This window comes from Cyprinus carpio, chromosome B19, assembly GCF_018340385.1.
Source record: "Cyprinus carpio isolate SPL01 chromosome B19, ASM1834038v1, whole genome shotgun sequence".
Taxonomy (NCBI): Eukaryota; Metazoa; Chordata; class Actinopteri; order Cypriniformes; family Cyprinidae; genus Cyprinus; species Cyprinus carpio.
In genome coordinates, this window is record NC_056615.1 from 15,107,579 (window position 1) to 15,129,291 (window position 21,713).

At 35.9% G+C, this 21,713-nt stretch overlaps 1 protein-coding gene across 1 annotated transcript in view; it reads left to right on the top strand.

Moving 5' to 3' along the window:
- The first annotated feature begins 2,566 nt into the window (after positions 1–2,566).
- The window catches only part of LOC109111207 (potassium voltage-gated channel subfamily KQT member 4), a 41,556-nt gene continuing 22,409 nt past the window's right edge, over positions 2,567–21,713 (top strand). Inside the window, exon 1 of the mRNA XM_042745375.1 lies at positions 2,567–4,320. Within this exon, the coding sequence (XP_042601309.1) occupies positions 4,019–4,320 (302 nt within the window). The 5' untranslated portion in view covers positions 2,567–4,018. The remainder of the gene's footprint in view (positions 4,321–21,713) is intronic.

A 21,713-nucleotide genomic window follows, 5' to 3' on the forward strand; every position in this document is an offset into this window, starting at 1 on the left:
ACATTTGGAAAAACAACTATTTTACAAGGTGCATATTTCACATTAATTCTTGTGATGTAATTCGTATGGGAATGGGTGATTTAAAAAAAAAAATAGTATAAAGTATGTAATAGTAAAGTGTATGTAAAGGTGTCTAAGTCCCTAAGCATCAGTGGGGCATAAGCAGATCACACAAATGCAATTGTATAAACTTATATGAGTGCAGTTCACCTTACCTGACATCTACAAGACCAGTTGTAGAACATCTGTTGTTTTATGTTGACTGTAAAAAAGGAGGTATTGATGAAGTCAATGAAGAAGAAACAATTTAATAAGCCAAACAATATTTTTGGTGTGGGAAACATTGCTGAGCACCCGTGTTCTACAGAGCACAGCGGAAGTGAGGGCCTGAGGTCTTACCAGTCCTGCTGATGTGTGTGTATTTTTAAATTCTCTTAATGTCCCTCTGTGGGTGTTCAGTTTTGGATAACACAGTGCTTTCTGGGACGTGAGTGAATGTGTCCTGTGAGTGTGAGTATTTATGTGTAAAGAGCTCGTAAGTTTTCCCATATTGCCTCATCACATTTGTTGTCTATTTGCACCCATATGCCAAAGGAAAGCGAGAAGGTGTTTATGTCTTTCAGTAGATTTGTCTCAGCAGTGACATTTGGCCCTCAAAAGAAATGGGTGCATTTCTCCCGTGTCCACTGACCTTGCCCAGCTGCCGTATGTCATCAGAATTCTGGGATCGAGGTTTGGGACTTGTACCAGTTGGTTTTCGTGTTAATTGCTGGCATTAGGAGGGGACTCCATTCATTTATGAGTAGGTGGACCATGATTGATTCTCTCTTGTGATACGTTTGAAGTTAATCCTATGAGGTTACTATGGGTCACCTACACTTACATAAGGACTAAACAAATTAGAATTTAAGAAATGATATGCGATTAAGTAAAACCGAGCTCGGTCTTGTCATGTCACATGCAGATGTCCTTAGTGGTTTCTTCAAGAACCAGTCTTATTCAAGAGATGCATATAGAAACTTCATGTTTAATGTTTACCCATATTACATGAAAATAATTAACCAATCATATCTGCACTGCTATTGATTACATTTTAATTGCTATTATTGTTTATTTACTTATTATTTAAAGGTTTCAGGATATAATTACTTTCACATTTATGCATTTGACAAATTACATTGCATTTAAGGTCTACACATTATCGGTTCAATCATTCCTTTGGAGTCGAACCCATGACTTTGGCATTGCTAGTGCCATATTCTACTGTTTGAGCTGCAGGAATGCTATGGATAAGTCTGTCCAGACTAGCTTTTCCCCTTTTGAAAATTTCCCCTGATGTGGAAAGCAACCCATAACATTTTTAGAAATGTCTGAGCCACAAGTATCATTGTAAACTTTTACACTTTTTTAAAAATTCTTTCCTGACTAAATGGATGGATGCATTTAAAAGTTAAACAAATTAATAGCGTTTCATTTTTTCACCCTCGCTCATTTGCACACAACGTTTCATTCCAAAGCTAAGTGGTTAATGAATGTGCACTGAAATGTCATTAAGTTTAAAAACAAAAACAAGGGGTTCGCTATGAAAGAATGTTGCAAACTTGCACAAGAGTACATGCAGGGAATAAAGCATAGGGCTTAAGAGGCAAAAGACTAATGCATTCCACAATTGCTCTAAAGCAGCAGCAGCCGAAGCCATTAGGACGGTCTGCATAAAATCACATAAACTAAATGCAAGGTATTGATTGTTGATGTCCCTTTTCTTCGCTCCATCATCAGCCATCAACACCACATAACTTAGGCATTAATTCTCTAACTTTTATAACCATAGTTTACTGCAATATAACAGAGTGATGAGAGACTATTACTATTCTTATTTTACTATTGTCCTTATGGTTAGGTGACGCATGCAGACAATATTGGCATTTACTGAAGCACATGTCCAGAGCTTAGAATACTGTACAGCACATCCCCAGCACCTGTTCAAAAGGGTTAATCTTGGCCTTGACATCAACAAGATGGCCTTTTGATTGATTCTCTTGATATGACCCAGTGCATGTTTACACAGAAATACATTGATCCAGCATGCAGTTGTATAAATCTTTGATGTTTGCACAGTTTGTGAATTACAGCTGCTACAACAAGGGGGGTTATATTTTTATTTTGTATTATACGTTCTTGTAATTTTAAGTGTGCAAAATTGTTGAGGTTAGCAGAAATCTATCACAAGTTAAAGTAGGCTAAATAATTTGAAATTTTAAACAAACGCCTCTTAGTTTTTGTAAGAAATTAATTTCATATATCTATAATATCGTAGGAAAAGTAGAAAGTAGTTTATCAATTTATTTATGAAGTCATATATATAAATATCAACCGACTCGTTACCTCCTCAGCTTTACGTGCCATGACTGACGTTTTGGTACAGTAAGTTTTATTTCAAATGTTTTTTAAACTCTTTTAGAAGGTTCGAGTCCTTTTTAGAGAAGCCAGACCTCCCCATACCCACACAACACGCACGCTGTGTAAAGCAACTCTGTTTTGACAGTTGACTCACTGAGGGAGCGTTTGCACGAGGGTCATGCGCTTTATTGTTGTTAAAGCATGTCTCTGAGCCAAACCCCGGCGTAGCATCTACATTCGTCGTGCCGTACACCTCAGTGGAAATCTCGGAAAAGATATGACTTGGTCCTGAGGGAAAACAGAAAACATAATCCGTTCATCTAAATTTGGTGGCCATCCCTCCCTCTCCTCGCGTCTATCCTGCTCTCACTTTCATCAACAGCGCGGTGCGCGCAGCACGTGCCCGTTACGCACTCTCTCCGTCTACATCGCTCAGCTTCTTGGACTCTATAATACGTCACGGACATTTGGGACAGTCTTGAAATGACCGAACTACGGGCACGACTTTGAATTCATCTCTCACGGACCGGCTCCGCTCCTCCCCAAAGAACCGGAATGAGCATCGCGCTCCGGAGCTGGAAAACCGGGCATGTCGTTTACTTCTAAACATTTCTGCTGTGTGCTTAGACAAGAAAACTTGAGTTATGGGATGCTTTGGGCTTTTTTGTGTGCCGCTGGATGTATTCCAAAACTTTTAAATAATTAATTCGCACGTTAGCGTCTCACCATGAAGTGCTCATTGTCCAGTTACGATTTAAGATGAAAACTGAGTTTAAATATTCATATCAATGTGGAGTCAGGGCTTTAATGAACGTGTCTTTGTTATTAGTGTAGTGACCTTAAATTAACAGTAATAATATGTAGACGTGCTCTATGAGGCTTTTCAACTATTTCACCTGAGTAAGCCACGTTTAGCCTATTCACTTGCAGGTTGTTAGAATGAGCATGTTGTCTTTTTAAAGGGATTAAATGTATTTAAGTTTAATTAGTAATTGACTTAAATGTCCTAATACGTTATTTTCTTATTTTGCTGATTACAACAATAATTTTTTGTTTGGAAGTGATTGATAGAGTGCGTTTTATTGTAAAGGCTATTAGAGATCGGTTTTTTAACCAGTGTTCACACTTTTCTACTTAATCGGTTATCGGTTGTTTAACATCGAGTCCACAGATAAATTCCAGTAGGTCTCTAAAAATAGCGTTCATTTTTATGGTTATTTGCATAAATTATTCAGCTTTGTATGTAACAGATATTAATTCTTAATTGAAGTGTTCATATATTTTGTTTGTCAAGATTAAGTTTGAATTTTAATTTAAATGGTGATCTTTGCAACTAAACTTAAGGAAGCATATTATTGTTAATAATAATACAAAATCACAGTATGAATTATTATTAATTACATTATTATTTAAAATAATGTATTTTATTGTAGTATGATAATTATTTAGCTATCGTTGTGTTAGAAATTTGAAATATAATTAAAAACCAGTTCTGCAAATCAGCTGTAGGACACTTAAACAAATACAAATAATAATTTTCAGTCACTGGGGAAAAAAACAATATATCGGTTAATCTCTGCTGTAAATGGTGCACTAGTTTGCTTGTGTCAACACAATAATGTTGGGTAGCCCTTCAAATAACGGAGGCATTAGGATGCTGGCCCCCCCTGCACCCAATGATGACAGGCGGGTTGAGTTTGTGGCTCTAACGGCTGTTCACACTGAAAGAAGCGAGCCGTCGACCCCAGAGCGCGGACACCCGTCTCACCGCACCGGCTTACTGGGCACACCGCTGCCGGTGCCACCGGGCCCGAGGGCGACCCCTTCTGCCTCAAGCAAACGCTACAGAAAGTTACAGAACTGCCTGTACAACGTGCTGGAGAGACCCAGAGGATGGGCGTTCATCTATCATGCCTTCATGTAAGTAACCCACAGTTTTGGGATGCACTTTTTTTGTTTCGCATTCAGTTTTTGTTTTACAAAGTCTTAAGCTAAGCAAGAAGCATGCTGATAAATTACCTCATAGAAACAGTTTATGACTGCAATGTAATTTGCTCACACAAATGGCCCACCTGCCATGTGCTCACCTAGAGGTAGTGGCAGTCTCTAATTCTGAACAAGCTGATTCGAGATATTTTCCTATTAGGTGACCCTTCCAATAGACCATATCATTTCAGCATCAGCCAAGATTGATTTTCATCTCTCACAATTGGATTAAATTCCCATGCTGCATTCTTTCAACAAATCAAGTTTGCTTGAATGGGAGAGTGCCCGTTTGACATTTACAGATGCGTTGTATATGGCTTTAACTTGGTTGAAATCATAAAATGCCTCGGGATGCTCTAATACAGCACATTATTAAATCTTTTATTCATTGTTGCTCATTGTGTTGCCAACTTAAAGGGCCGAGTATTTAGTAAGAGATGTAGAGCAAGTGCTCCACCATGCTAACTTTGACATTTGTTTATTCAAAGTTAGTTATTAGCCCACTTCTCTTTGGTTGAGAGTCCTGAATGGTCCCTATTCTAAAATAATCCACTATATCATTGTATTTGACTGGTCAGAAGTTGTTCCATGCAGGCAGGCACGTCAGAGGTCATTTATGGATGTCTATGAATATGACTGTAGTTTTAGCCCTGTGCAAAGGAGGCAGGTGTTTGATGTATTAAAGTGTTGAACATTCCAATGTATTTCTTTCTTGTAATCTGATTTTTCTTAAGAAGGCCCTTTTTGACGGTTTTTATCCTCTGAATGAAGGTTATAGCCATAGTGAGCCATTAAAGTGGAGATAGGCATCACTTCCATTCTCTTACAGTTTGAGAGCAGAAGGGAGCTTATCAGAGTCTGTCATACCCAACAAAACAACACATATACATAAATCAAAACCACAACACAGAGTTAATTCACAGATCTCCTAGTGAGTGTTTTTTGTTTTCAGGCCCAATCTAACTGAAAATTCCAAAATAACTTGTAATCGCACAGCTTCAGGTTGAACAATTCAAGTTTGATTTAAAAATATGTATATCTTAATTATTTGAACAAGTAATGGGGAGCAAATTACATTATTCATCTTTTTGCACTTTAAAGTCAACATGATTTGCTGCTTTTTTTTTTCACTTTTACTACTGTAACGTGACATACTTCCAAATGAAACAGGATATTCAATGAGAAAAAATGTAGGGTGGGACTTGATTTTATCCACCATGATTAGCACGTGGACAGTGGGTGTTGGATATCAGAATGGAGCCAGACAGAATCTGATTTTCCTAAAACAAGAATAGGGGCCGGGTTCACAAAAAAAAAAAATAATAATAATAATAATTTATAACATAAATTGTGAGAAGTATCTGAGAACATCTGTATTTTTTTTAGAATAAAGTTATAGATTTGATCTTGTCTGTTTGTATATTATACTTATGAGGTTGACTTCAATACAGTAAAAACAAAAATTTACATTGGTAAAAATTTACAAACATTTTACCATCTATTTACCCTTTTTTGAAGTAGGACACACCTGACGGCTGTTTTTAAATGTAAAGTATGTGAAGTGTGAGTCAGGAAGTCACTAAAGTTTCAATACTAAATCTAGGCTCAGCAACTGTTTCTGTAAGTATAAGTGTTATGTGAAGTACCTTTATTAAATGGAAAATCACTTTTGGTCACCCTGCTAAAAGAGCCTTCCCTTTGTCCATGAAGAGAAGATGTCTGGTCTGGCGTGTTTCACCCCAGTGTAGTTTAAACAAGTATAGCGGTTTCTAAGCCACTGCCACTATTTGTTTACACCATCTATGTTGAGCACTCGCTCCCTCTTCCTCCTCTCTCTCTTTCACTCTTTCCCTCTCTCACCCGCACACTCATACTTACTAAATGCACATAGAGCTCATATATATATATATATATATATATATCATATATATTTAAGTTCATTTTAATATATATAGTAAATATAGTAAATTTTTAGCCGATCGAGATCGTTGTCTGAAATCATGGGATCATAACAATTATTTTATTAAACTGGGTTTATACATCAAACACTACTCAATACAGTGGATATTTGTTCGCTATACCTAATCGAAAGTAAATATTTTCCAGAATTATATTTTACTCATTAGTAATATTTTTCACTGTATAAAAGGATCTATATACATGAAAATATATATTGATCTTTATATTTTGGGAGGATCATAACTGGGGATCCATATACTTTTAACTGTTCTCTTGACACAGGTTTGGCACAGCTATGCTTTGATAAAGAGAAAACTGAGAAATACATACAAAAACTTTTTTCTTATTTTCGGTACTGGCATAGTTACTTCATTTGCATTTATGGCAGATTAATTGACAAATTTCAAGGTTCAGGAAAATATTTTGGCACTCACAGATCATCTGCATAAGATCTCTCGAAACTGAACACTTTGGAGCAACACGGTAAAAATGTAGATGAGGATTCTTATAATAATACATTAGCTCTCTGTCTAATGAATGAAACACAGTGAGGAGTTATTAACAGTACCTGACATGTCAAGGTTATGGCTCTCAAGTTTCAGACACCCAGTGTCTAATTCTCTGTTTCTATTAACGCCTGGCCATGTGGCATGTGGGTGATGTAAATTCTGTCAACGTATGGCATTGGTTTCTGAATATGCCATCTGAGAACAACTATCATGACATGGGCATCAATGTAAGTAGATGTCTGATTAATTATTTAGTGTCTATACACTTCCCTGACAAATTCCAGTTAATTGCTATAGTGTACTTCAGCCAGAGTCTCTTAAATGTCTGAATTAGCCTGCAAATATATCCCTGTGATAATGGGAACTTTAACTGTAGATTAGAACCATACTGCATGGCTCAGGGAAATGAAGTAGCACATTGATCATTATATTGAGACTGCGATTAAGCAAGGGGTGTAATGCCTTGATCGCTTAATTAGCTCTGCCCTGTGAGGCTGCTGGAGGTAATGTGTTTCTCTCATGGTATCTTGTTTTTGGCACAACTGTCGTGAAGAGCTTCTCAAACACGCTTTTCATTCTGATCTCATGCTAAACACTCTTAATCTAAAACCCAGCAGCTGAATGATTTTTTCACACAGATTTTAAACATGCCTTCAAAATTATTATGTGACATGGTCAATATTTTGACTCAGAAGTGGAAATGCTGTAAAGGACTATTTGGATGGAGTTATCTTTGTAACCAACAATTGGCTTACACTTATTAACAGAGGAGATATATATATATGTGAAAATGGAGCATTACATGCAAATCAGACCAAAAGGACACCTGCTGCAGATACTGACACAAATTCCTTCGGTTGTGACACTGAGTCATTGCTAGGACACGAGAGGAACCTTTGACATTGTTAGAAGTTCTACACAAATGGCTGGTAGCCTGTAAAATGTTTATGCATGGGACAGGATTCTTTTTTCTATCACCCTTGCACTCACCCCATAGATTAAGATGTCTTGTCGGAGGCTAAACTTACAAGCTATCAGAGTGTTGACATGATGTTTGTAAGAGGTGGGGGTCAAAGGTGAACATATGTAATGTACATGAGCGGATGCCTAGGATGCAGCTGGAGTTTTAGTAGGCCGAAGCTGACCTTTAGTTGCATCAGTTTTCCACAGCACCACATATAGAAAATCGCATGCTGTTTTTAACAGGCCCTGAGCAAACACAAGGGCTTTCAGAGCTTCACAAAGGTTCTTGGACTGCAAATGGGGGCAACGGTGCCAGGAGTTGTTAAACAGTCTCAAACGGAAGAGGTGAACAGCAGTGATGACTGTGGAAAACATCTTCATCTCTCGAACAGCCCCCGAGTCACGCTTCAACCTCACCCTACAAATCAAGCAATAAATGAGGTCTCATTTGGTTAAATTACTTCCCTATTTATGAATTACTTTATTTCTTTCCTTTGTTTTTTTTTTTTCTTTTGGATTAATGGAAACAGCATTGCAGCTTAATATAATAAAAATGCATTGCCATTGGCTGCTTTAGCACAAAAGAGATGGACGTAGTGAAACGAGAAGTAAAAGAGGGAACTAGAGAACTAGAGGGAAAAGTAAACAGGCCTGCATTTTTATCTCCTTTAGGATTCAGTATATTTTGCAGTTTTTCCCATTCTTTAACTTTAAGTAGTCAACCAGAAATAACAGCTTGTCCAGAACTGGTGCTCAGTCCCTCAAAGTGCTGTACACTTGAGTTTGAGTAAATAAATATATAATAAAAATTGCACTCCCTTGGCACAAACATGTAGACTTGCACGATGGAATTGCGTGTGTAAGAAATGCTTTTGTGCTCATAGTGCTGTTATGCTGTTCAATAATGCATTTTTGTGCTTTTAAAGAAATTATGCAGCGATCAATCCAACGGGGATAGGACCCTCCTCTCCCGGGTAGGTCATTGATTTTTCTTCTGTGGTGGCCGTGACCTTGTCAAGTCTAGCTGCTGACCAGAGGGGCCACCAGGAGTTTTAGGATATGCAGCATTAAGGACGCCAGATTTGCACAGTAGATTTGTAGGCCCCAGACAAACCACAGATATTTGGTTCTGTCCACCTCCGGATGACAAGGCAATGATTTAATACACAAGCTTTAGTAGGCTTTAAAACATAATGATGGCAGACACTTTTCCAGTAAGCAGTGTGTTGAATGATACCTTGAATTGTGTTTACAGCTTTGAGTTGCCTTTTTTAGTATTGTTTAGTGAGATGTTTCAGTTAGATTTTGGTTTGATTTTTCTTTTTTTTTCTTTTTTTTGGCTGTATATATTAATTTTTTATTTTATTTAGTTTTTTGTTTTTGTTTAAATTTGTTTCTGTTTAGTTTTAGTTTTATTTAGCTGACTGTATATATACATACTCTGAGTATATTTAAACAGAGTATTTTCTGTTTTTGCTCAGTTTTTCCAACAAAAATATTACTTATAAAGTGAAAGCAGAATCGTTGTGCGTCTCCGAGCAAAACAGCAGTGTTTAGTTTCAATATTTTGAGCGAATTGTGTGAACCAGTGATTTAGTAGCCCATTCACAGAGAGAGCTGTTCACTTCATTCCTGAATGAATCAGCCATTTGAATCGAATTAATGAATGAATAACGTTCATGTGTTCATGATTCAACAATAAGAAAGAGACTGGGCGAAAACGACGTCCATGGGAGAGTTTCAAGGCAAAGCCAGTGCTGACCAAAAAGAACACAAAGGCTCGTCTCACATCTGCCAAAAAAATCTTGATTATCCCCAAGACTTTTGGGCAAATATTCTTTGGACTGATGAGACAAAAGCTGAACTTTTTGGAAGGTGTGTGTCCCATTACATCTGTCGTAAAATCAACACAGTATTTCATAAAAAGAGACATGTCAAACATGGTGGTGGTAGTGTGAGGGTCTGGGGCTGCTTTGCAGCTTAAGGAGCTGGACGTCTTGCCATAATTGATGGAACCATGAATTCTGCACTCTATCAGAAAATCCTGAAGGAGATTGTCCGGCCGTCAGTTTGTGACCTCAACCTCAAGCACACTTGGGTTCTGCAGCAGGACAATGATCCCAAACACACCAGCACCTCCACCTCTGAATGGCTCAAAAAAAAACAAAATCAAGGTTTTGGAGTGGCCAAGTCACTGTCCGGACTTAAATCTGATTGAGATGCTGTGGCATGACCTTAAACAGTCCATTCATGCTGAATTAAAACAATTCTGCAAAGAAGAGTGGGCCCAGATTCCTCCACAGTGATGTGAAAGACTCATTGCCAGTTATCGCAAATGCTTGATTGCAGTTGAATATTCAAACACATACACAACCAGTTATTAGCTTTAGGGGGCATTTACTTTTTCACGTAGTGCCAGGTAGGTTTGGACAGCTTTTTTTGCTTAATAAATGAAATTGTTATTTAAAAACTGCATTTTGTATTTACTCGGGTTATCTTTGTGTAATATTAAAATTTGTTTGATGATCTGAATCTTTTAAGTCTGACAAATATTCAAAACAAAAACTTTTTCACAACACTGTATACATATTCCAGTAAATAAATATTGATCATATTTAGGATTTTTACAGCATGGGCTAAGACAATATGTTTAAATCCTCATTGTTTATAGATTAAGGATTGAGATGGATGCAACTTTCATAGTACAGTTCCTTTACACAAATGAAATGAAATGAATTAAAATTTGCATGAAAATGGAAGCTAGTTATGCTATTTAAATGAATTTGAATGCTTGCTTCAGTACCCGTATTTTTATATTGAAAATTATGTGGTGATCCATCAGAGTACCAAAATTGTTTATTGAATATAACTTTCTGCTCAGCATTTTCATTTATTCTGCTCTTGACTGCAGTGTTGCATGTTTCCCATTAGCCTGTTTTTATTGGTTAGCGTCAGTGGAGTGTGTAAATTCTGCCCCATTAAAACACCCAGTATTTATTTAGCTATCACTCTCCATTCCATTATATGCTTCAGGAGTGTATTATCTCTTTTTCTCACACCACCTTTAATTTCCGCTCAAGCTACAGCTCTCCCTCTCATGCCCATACTACTCCACTGCAGTGGCTATCCACTCATTAGACTAGTGGTAATACGGTGAATCAGGTGGAAGAAGAGGAAATGCCTTTTGAGCCTTTCTGCTAAGTGCTAGATGAGGGCACATTTAGAATGGATTGTTAAGTACTTATGAGTGGACTGTGGCCTCAGGTCTTTGGCTTCACTTAAGTATCAATATGATAGTCCAGTCCTTCCAGGATGAAGCATATACAGTAGACACATCGGTTTTGTTTTTAAATAAATTTGTTAGTTTTGTGTTTTTATACAATTAGCTTTTTCTAAGGTGATTCATAATGACTTGTTTGTTTGTTTTGGTAGTCGTTTTGTTTGTTGATTTTTTTGTTTGTTTGTTTAGATTTTTTCCCCATTTAACTGTTTGTTTATGTTTCTTTCAGTTAGTTTTGTTTTATTTTATTTATTTTATCTATTTATTTATTTATTGGACTTGTTTCATGTAGTTTTTTATTTTATTTTTGTTTGTTTTAATAAGTTGGATTTATTTTTGTCATGTTTTTTGTTTGATTTTTTTTTAAGTTTGTTTTCGTTCTGTGCTATGTTTTTACAAAATATTTAACTTCAAAACTTTCACAAGGTGGTGCCCTGTTTTACGGTGGTGCCGTTATTTTCTCAGTCAAGGACTGAAGGCTGTTGCTCAGCAGATTGAGTTAAATGAAGTGTGTGGGGTAATGCTCTCTTTATCTGCATTAGTTCACATTGTTTATTAAGGCTTTGAGTGACTTCATTATGTCTCATTCTCAGAGGAAATACTTACAGAGTAGGCTGAAAGTTACCGGTCCTATGAAATATGTGCTTACTTATTTCTCCTTTTTTTCTAGAAAAAAAAACAAACAAACAAAAAAAATCAATAATAAAGGCAAAAATTAGATTAGCATCAAGCTAATTAGATTTTGTTAGAATGGTGATTATGCAGCAATCACTCTCAAAGCCTTTAAATGTTTGGGTGGTGGGTCACTGTAATCCAATATACGTTCAGGAAATGCGAGAGAAAGTTTGCCATTTCCAGTCAAGACCAAACACGCATGGAGAGTTTTGTTCTTCCAGCCCCCTTCAATGAATGTTGCATCCCTAGATTTCATGCAGTCACTCATCACATCTGTGGCAGTGCCTGCTGACACTAAACTGATGTCTCATTCAATACCCTGTCACATTCTGTACATGGCGAATCGTCCAGCTGGCACTACCGGCTTTACTCAGGTTCCTGATAAATTTATACCAAGGAAGGTTATTCAGTCCTAATGTTAAGTACGTGTGTGGAGAGAGAGAGAGGTGTTTTTTTTTTATTTTGTGTATCCATGCAATGGCAGCTGCCAACATGCCATCCTTTTTTAAAGGTGATTGACAAACAGACTAAAATAAGATTTTTCTGTTTTGTAACACTTATGGTAAGATTGTATAGTTAAATATGTAATATTAACACAGTAGTTAACAGGAAATAATGATAAACTATTTTTATTTTTCATAATTTTGTTTAATAATTTTAATAAAAACATTATATTAATTTATGCATACATTACTATTCAAAAGTTTGGGTCTTTAATGTTTTTAATGTTTGATTAAAAAAAGTTACAAAATTAAAAAAAGAAAAAAAAAATTTTGTTAAATAATAGAATTTGAAATAAATGTTGTCTATTAAAGCAAAGCTGAAATTTCAGCAGCCATTACTCCAGTCTTCAGTGTCACATGATCTTTAAATTTTTTTTTTTTTTATCAAACACAAGAGTTCATTCTGCTCTTGTCCATACAATCAAAGTATGGGGAAAACACAATTTTTTAAAAAAACACCAAGTTTTTATTCACTTTCGGTTGCAGTTCTCAAATCTCATTCATGTTTATGCATATCCAAATATATGACCTCATGCTGACAACCATCATTGGTTCTTATGTGCCTTGTAGCCAATTGTGATACACCATATGTTAATATGTACATTTTCAAATTATGTAAAAGATGAAAAATTATTTAATTATTCAGAGAGCCGTTGCAGTAAGAGGTAGCATGGTGCGGTGGATCGTCCTTGTGACAGAGCGCTAGAGAAGAAGTCCTGATGCGGTGTATTCATTTCTCCTTTCAGGGCAGAAATGTTTCCCGCGGGACGACCTGTCTCTCCCAGGATGAGGCACAGCGCGTTTTAAGTTTCCAGGATAATGACGAACAGGAGCTTGGACTGTTCTCCAGCTGATAGTCTAGTGTTCGCACTGTAATTTACAAACGCTGACTCAGGGTTAAGATTTTGTGTATTCTGCGCTTTGTTAGTGTTATTTTTTTTCCAATGAATCACAGTGATTAATTGCCATGTTAATCTTGCAAGTGCACAACTGCCAGTCAAATCACTGCTTTCACAAAGTCGGCCATGCTTAACAGATTTCCTAGAGCAGGTAAATAGTAAAGCAACCATGTGTGATCACAAATCTGTATTTGTGCAACTTTTGTCTGCAGGAATGCAGGAGTACTCTTGATTTATTGATGTTATTTGGTATCCATTTGAATCTGTGAATAACAACACCCCCTCCCGTGGAGATCAGACGGCGACCTGCCTTTGAAAGCACAGAGAGAGACGGAAAGACCAAAGGCCCAAAAGTGCACAACTGTCATAGCATGTAACGTGATCCAGACCCGTGTTGATACCCCTTTAATCTGCTGTAATCTCTGTTTATGTAATGTTATTTTTGCCAGGCTAGACTCAGATTCTGGTGCAAGCCTTTGACCGAGACTTATTTTAAGTGGATGTAACCATCTTATTGCACTCAGGTGGTTTTTACAACCCCAGACATCAAAGTTCATCACCAGAGATTTAGGCATGTTAGGGATGCTTCAAATACTTCTGCCTTTAGAACATTGTTTTAGTAGCTGAGGGACATTTCTAGCATTTGATCCTGCTTTCATAAACACCTTAACAATGAATGTCAGTTGTTTGATGTTTTGATTGTTGAGGGGTTTATGCTATGGTCCTGAATTTATTTTGGGGTTAGAATGTGGTTAGCCACTCCCGTTTGCAGTGGCATCATGAATTATTCATATTAGTGTTTGCCATCCAAACTAAAAGTTAATAACACTCTGCAAACTAAGAGGGTTCATCACAGGGGGGTTATATGTGTATTATTAATGGTTAAAACACCATTAACTTTATCAACTTTATCACTGTTTTATCAAGTGCTGTCTTATCAAGTGCACGTGACCTACATGCTGTTTTAACCTTGTATCTGTATATAGGTGCATGTTTGTGTAATGGTGTGCACGTGTATGTACACAGACAATAACCACTCACACTATTTATTTAAAAGTGACCTGAAACTTATAATAGATAGTAGATAGTTCAGACAAAAAAAATTAAAATTCTGTCATCAATTACACAGCTATCATGCAAACCCATAAAGCTTTGGTTAATCTTTGGGATTACAAATTAAGAGATCTTGAAACCTGAGAGGCTCCCTCCATATAAAGTCCAGGTAACCAATAATTACTAGCTGGAGTGGTCGTGAGCTCTGCTAGAGGGCACTCCACCCCATGCCCTTGCCACTCCACTCCAGACTCCATTTCCTAGATACCCTCTGCCTAAGAACCAGTTATCTGTTGTCACCTGTTTCAAGTCAGGAGGTCTATAAAAGATGCCCTCACAGACACCCTGCCTGTGTTTTGACCCTGCACTGTTTCCTTGTTTCTGATTGTTTGCTGCCTGCCCTGACCATTGCCTTTTAGTGGATTACTCTTTTGCCTTGCCTTGGATATCGTTTTCATGTCTGACTACGTTCTTAATAAAGCCTTGCATTTGGATCTTCAACTCCATTGTCACGTCCCCACATCACAACTAAAATGTAAAAAATCTCATAAGGTCATTAAGGCATTGTAAAAGGAATCCATATAAATCGAGTGGTTTATCCCAAAATACTTGTTTTGGTGTAAATAAAAGTCCAAATTAAATCTGTTCATCATATAAAATGATTGTATCTCTTCACAAGATTGGACCGCTTGATATATGGGTTCATTTTATGGTGCCTTTATGGTCTTTCCTGGACTTTCAATATAGGGATAAAAAATATCTTTCATTAAAATATCTTAAATATTTTGAAGTTTCATTAAAACTATCTTATTTATGTTTTGAAAATTAACCAAAATCTTTTGGGTTTGTAACGACATAAGGGTAGGTAAGTTTCCTTCTTGGATGAACTATCCCTGTAATGTATAATATGAATCGTAAATTACAACATAAGCAGTCAAGGTATTTTCAGAGCATTCATAGAAATGGCACTTTTACTTAAAATATAAGTATTATTAATGAGTATACTTATTAATATAGGTAAGAACAATGGAATGTAGTGATTGAAAACATAGTGATTAATCTTCTACTTTTGCAGACTAAAATGGTTTAAAATGTTAAAATGGCTCAAAACTTGTCGCACTACTCTAGTGATTATTTTTCAGTACTTTATTTCTTTACATTCATTTTCACAATAGACACAATGCCTTAAAGTTTTGACTACAAAAACATTATTGTGCATGAAAAAGAAACTATGCATTGACTTTGGTGACAACGTGCCCCAGTTGTTGGTGGAGAAAACATACTTCTGTACTTTTGTAGTTGGACATTGGACATTATGACATATGAATCTTAAAATTCTGATTCTTAATTAATTGCTGAATTCTGAGGTGTTCCTACATCATGGACTGTTATACTGTGTATGTAATTTGCATAGAATGATTAGAAATGGAGATTTTAGTAAATAAGGAACCCATGTGAATGACTTTACTGAAAAATGGACAGAGCTAACCTCCTACTCCCACCTCCCTGCTGGTTGCCGTTCGGCAGCTGATGTCTTGTGTAAGTCCCCTTAAGTGTTGTTAAGGCCCTTTAATTTATAATGGCAGGTTCTATAAACATGTCGGGAAACCTCACCATAGCAACAGCACTAAAACAAATTCATAATATAGAAAGGTATTTATAAGGGCTAGCATCCTGACGACTCTCACAAAGTGGTTTGGTGCTTGTGTATCTGATGTGAGTGAACACATTAGTGAACTAATAACCACAAACTTTGTTCCTAGTACCAATATCCGTTTAAAAAAAAACGTAAAAATGCTATTAGTGGAAAAAAAAGTTTTTATTTTTACTTCTACTTTTTGGTCATATTGACTATCTTTGCACTCATGCACTTTTTTCTATCAGTTGCAGTTAAGGTCTATAATATCATTATCTACTATAAATCAATTTATTCATTGCAAATCTTAATAATTAATAGTTTTTTTTTCTTTCTGTGATCATAGATTTTAGTTTTTAATTTCCATGAAAGAATAGTTTTTATTTTGGAATATTTTTAATGTGTTTTCCCTGTGTTGTTAGTTATGGATACAGCTGCACTGAGTATGTACTTGGATATGTAACAATGAGGTAACGTTTTTGCAAGTTATTTATTAGGCCTGACAGATCCAAGTAGGTGTGTATACAGTATACGTGTGTGTGTTTATCTGTGTATGTGTGATACTGTGCATGTTTTTCTTTGTGAAACTACAAAAGCTTCCTAGCATCTGCTGGCCTGGATGGTCTTATCTTGGCTCTGTTTCCCACAAGATGTCATATGATGAATGAGAAGAATTCACAGATGATCTCAGTGTTTCTTGTTGTGTCTCTCTTATATTGCTCAGTAGTTCTACTAAGATAACAAGACAGCCAGAAAAAAAAAACAGATCATTCAGATCAGCATTAGGCCTATCTCTTCAGCCTCACCATTTCTCCACAACATTGCTTCCTCTTTATATATCTTTTTATACAAACAATATAGAATAGTATTTTTATAAATTTATTTTTTTAATGTATTTTAGGCTATTAAAACATAGTTATATATTTAGCTAATGTAGGCAATTACAGATTTTTTTTTCCTAACAAATTATCAATTAACAACTTTAATTTGTAAATGTTTATTTTTATTTTTATTTCATTATTTATTTATTTAGTAAAGATGAATTTTCAGCAGCCATTACATCAGTCATGCTTATTTTTTATTTTTTTCCTAATATCAGTGTTGAAAACAGTTATGCTGCTTGATATTTTTGTGAAAACCATGATAATTTCTTGTAGGATGCTTATTATATGCCATAAAAATGTCTTTTATTTGAAATGAAAATCTTTTGTAACAATGATCTTTTGATTTACAAGTAGTGCATCCTTGCTGATAAATGTTCTAAAAAAAGAAATCTTACTTTTCTACTTTGTTGAGATATCTCTGTTAGGTTAGATGGGAGAATATTATATATCTTATGTGTTTGCTGCATCAACTGTAACTGTATCAGTAACTCCAGGTTAAACCTCAGTAGTGATGAGACAGCAGTAGTGGAGTCTCTGTACTGTGTTTTGTGTCAGTTCCAGCAGTGTTGACAAGGTGCTGCACCCTTGATTACACTCTTGCGTGCCATTGCAGTCGTTTAGATGAACCAGAAGGTCCATGTTTGAAGTCTTGGTCAAAGATGGTAGCCTGCTGATCTTGTAAATAGTACTACGAATGATAAGCGTAATGGTGAGATAGCATTTGGCGTGCTCTATAAACGTCTCTTCTTTGCTGCCAGATGCTCCCATCACTTGTCTGTTAATAAGGCTGTCTTCAAAAGAACGTTCCCACCTGAGGGTCAGAGGGACGATTCTGTGGCAACTCAGCCGAACAGAGATACTGACACTCCATGATCAAACTTGTGTAACTTTGATTGGCTAAATCTTTTAATTTTATCATAATTCAGGGGGCGCTTATTTCTAGGAATTGTTTTAGGTTTTTTTTACACCCACAGTGTTATGCACATTTTAGGATACTGCATAAGTGTGTGTGTGTGTGTGTGTGTGTGTGTGTGTACATATTTATAATACTCACAAAAGATGTATACATTCTTGAGGTAGATGCATTTTTTTTTATTTGACAAGAAGAAATGTACATAAACTACTATGGAAACATATTTAACAAATAAATGTATATATGTGCATTCAAAAAGTATTGTTCTAACCTATACTGTATATTATATTGTAAGTTTAAGCCTCTAAAACAGATCCTTAAAAGCTATTTTAACTATTCAGGGTTGTGATGTTACATCCAAAACACTTGTCGGTGACCTTTGACCCTATATGAACAGCATTTATTTGAAATAGAAATAGTTTGCAACATTATATGTCTTTATAGTCACTTTTGATCAGTTTAATGCATCTTTGCTGACTAAAAGTATTAATTTCTTTCAGAAAATAAAATCTTACTGACCCCAAACCTTTGAACAGGTAGTGTAGCCTACTTTCACTTTCATTTAACACTTAGAAAGTAATAGCCTACACCAAGTGGAATATTTACTGTCTTCTGCTGCGCTATATTCTTGTTTTGAAGTAAAGAGAAATATTCAATTTTTTTTACATTTTAATTTAGTACATTTATGCATCATAGTAGGGTTGTGCCGATAGACGATAGTATTATGTATTGACAATAGTCAGAGATATCACCTCTCCTTTGACGTTAGCAAGATGATTATTATTGTTGTTGTTATTATTATCAGGCTAGTGATACTATGTAAGTACTATTAGTGCTTATTTGTTATTTTTTGCGTTTTTACAGTGTTGCGTATTATGACCAATCACACATGATTATGTTGAGCTTATGAATGCAATGGCCAATCAGAGGTGTTCAGATGAGTTATCGCTGAAACAGAGTTTTGTTGTTCATTGCGCGCCTCGCTGCCTGAATACGGCTCTCTCGTGAATTCTCTCATCATAAACAACAAAGTGCAGATATACGTGCAATGTAAGTATTACATTTCTCACAAATGTTAAAGCCACTTCTTTCTTTTGTTGTTGTTCAGTCCACTGGCCAGTTCCTGCTAATCTCATAATCCACTAAAGGAAATTCCCACTAAATGAACAGAAGTTCTGTCTATTTCTGACAATTTAATTACAGTTTCACTTCTCTAACCGAATAAAGACCTCAGCTTGACCGTTCACCTACAATTATCCATGCTCCATGCCAAACGTGTTACTCTTGATCAAAAGAAAGATTGGTAGCTCTTATCCATACAAAGTGGATTGGAGTAATGAAAAATTATCAGAAATAAGTAGAAATAATTGGTTGTCCCTTAAATCTAATTTTTTTTATATTTATAAATAATACAAAATGCAATTTTTTTTGAGTGAGCATGCATGGTATATCCAATATGATCAAATAATAGTAACTTAGAGTAGATTTTAAACATATCAATCATTGTTTGAATCAGAAAGCATGCCGTTTGGAGTGGAGTGAATTTAGGAAGGAAATATACTGTGTGAGAGCTATTTATTTTGATCAGTGGGGCTGTTTTAGATTCATCGTTGCACAATCATGTAACCTGTCCTGAGATCTGAGATCGGTATGGCTTGATGCATTATATTTATATGAAGTTTGGATCAGAAAATTACAATCTGATCAATAACTACAGAACATAAAAGTGTGCAGGTAAGTGGATGCTGCTGAAATATTGCCATTCAGCTGACCCAGCGCTGCAGTATAATGACAGGGAGAAAAAAGCATACATTTAGAAACAAGTCTGCATTAAATCAAAGCTTCTTTGACAGAGCTGTGAGCCACATGCACCAGCTTCTCTTCACCTCATGTGTAAATAAAGGCAATACATTTTGCAAGGGTTTGGGCTTTTAGGAGTGACGTTCGCAGTCCATTGAGCGGTGAAATGTCAGCACATAAATACTGGAAATCTGGGCAATGAGCTGTGCGTGTGAAAGTGTGCAAGTGTGCAAGGTGTGTGTGTGTGTGTGTGTGTGTGTGTGTGTGTGTGTGTGTGTGTGTGTGTTTTGAAAGCACTGCTTCAAATCCTTTGCAACTGTGCAGGTTTGTGTATATTTGTGTGATATTGGATGTGGTGTTGGGCACATTTCAGTAAAAATGTGATATTTTCACAAAATACATATTAAAATGGTTGAAAAGCTTAGGATTTAAAGTATTTCCTAATTAAATATGAAATTGATCATTAATATCTGATTGATATTTTATTAAGATTCTCTATGAATTGTAATATTTTATTAAACTGATAACGATAACAAAAATAGTGAAATTTTCCACTATAAAAAATATGGCCTAAATGTGTGTATAAAGAAAATAAAATCTTTATGTTCTACATCTGATATTTACCATTAACATGCAGTAGCTTGTTTTTCAGTGTAAAATTGCAGATGTGGTAACATGGAAGGTTAGAATTTTTTGCGTGTGACATCCTGTTTGTTCAGGATATGGAGAGGATTCTCTAATTGTCAGCTCATGGTAACAGTATTGTCTGTAAATGTCAAGCTTCTCGTCATCCTTCTGCCTTCCAATTAACATCTCTCACTGCACTTCTGCTTTTCCTCTCAGCAAGCTCAGCATATATCCCGCTCATAATAATGTGACTCAGTGGCCTGTGATTGTGCCCTTTCAAACTATAGCGTGAATGAGAGTTTCCAGATAGCTGAGTGTGTTCAGAAGGCCACAGGGTGTGTGTGTTGGTGAACGGATGTGACATGAATGACTAGTGGAGACACACTGATAGATGCCATTTGCAGTTGGCACAACAGTATATCAGTGATCTGATTAAAATGAAGTAATTTATGATCTTCCGCTTACATAAAGACTGCAAAAGAGATGGTATTCTCACAGCTGAATTTGCACTAAAAAACACTAAATACAGCATAAAAGTGTCATAATAGTAGTCTGGATGCGATCCTCAGCAAAGGTGAATAACCGCTTTTTTATGGTTTGCTCCTCACACAAAGGAAATCTGCTTCTGCCTCAGAATACAATAAAAAAAAAAACAGGTCATTGCAACTTTTATCTCACAATAATGACTTTTCTTCCTTTTAAAAGTTTATATCTTTAGTCAGAATTGTGAGAAATAAACTCAGAATTAATTTTTTATTCCATGGCGGAAACAAGCTTTTGATACGAAGCTGTTATATACTATTTAGTTCTTTCTTTTGTTCTTTGTCCGTTTTGGACTTGACATCCCATGTTTACTATAATCTTAGATTATGTGGTAATGATTCAAAAAAATGTTGCTTTCGTGCTCCTCTGATAAAATGATACAGTTTTGGAACAACTTGAGGGTGAGTAAATAATGACAGTAAATTCATTTTGGTTGAACTATTGGTTTAAATAAAGCAAAACATAAAATTGAACCAAACTACTTTAAGGCCTTGAGCAATAACTAGTGTTTACTTTCCAGATGTGTTTGTGCTTTTAAAAAATATTTAAATGACAATATAATAACCTCATTCCACATGCAGGGCAGTTTTTCATGATTCAGTAGCTGGAGCCTGTGCTTTCTTCTGGTAAGTGTCTGTGTTCATTTTCACTGATAGTATTTCTGTATGTATGATAGGTATCAGTGTTAACCCTTTTTCGCTGACATTAAGGATTTATGCTTTCCAGACTGGTTGCAGCTTTACTTCCCACTCTTGTGTTGTCTGCTCCTACTTCTTCTTTTTGACATCTTTCACAACTGTGTACGGTGTATTAAACACTGACTTCCAATTCCACTTTACAATTAAATGAATTATTATGAACTTAGCAGGCAGCTCTGTAGACTGTGGATAACAGATTTGTGTTATGGATGGATTGTTTGGTTTTACACAGTGTTTCCCAGCAGAGCTTGTGTTGCCAAACCTGTGTCTTGTTTTATTTATGCTTCAGCAATATGTTTCCCCTCATTAGAACAGTTTTTTTTTTAATTCTTGGAATGTGAAGACGGCTGTAAAACCCATCATACTTTTGCAGTAATACCATTAT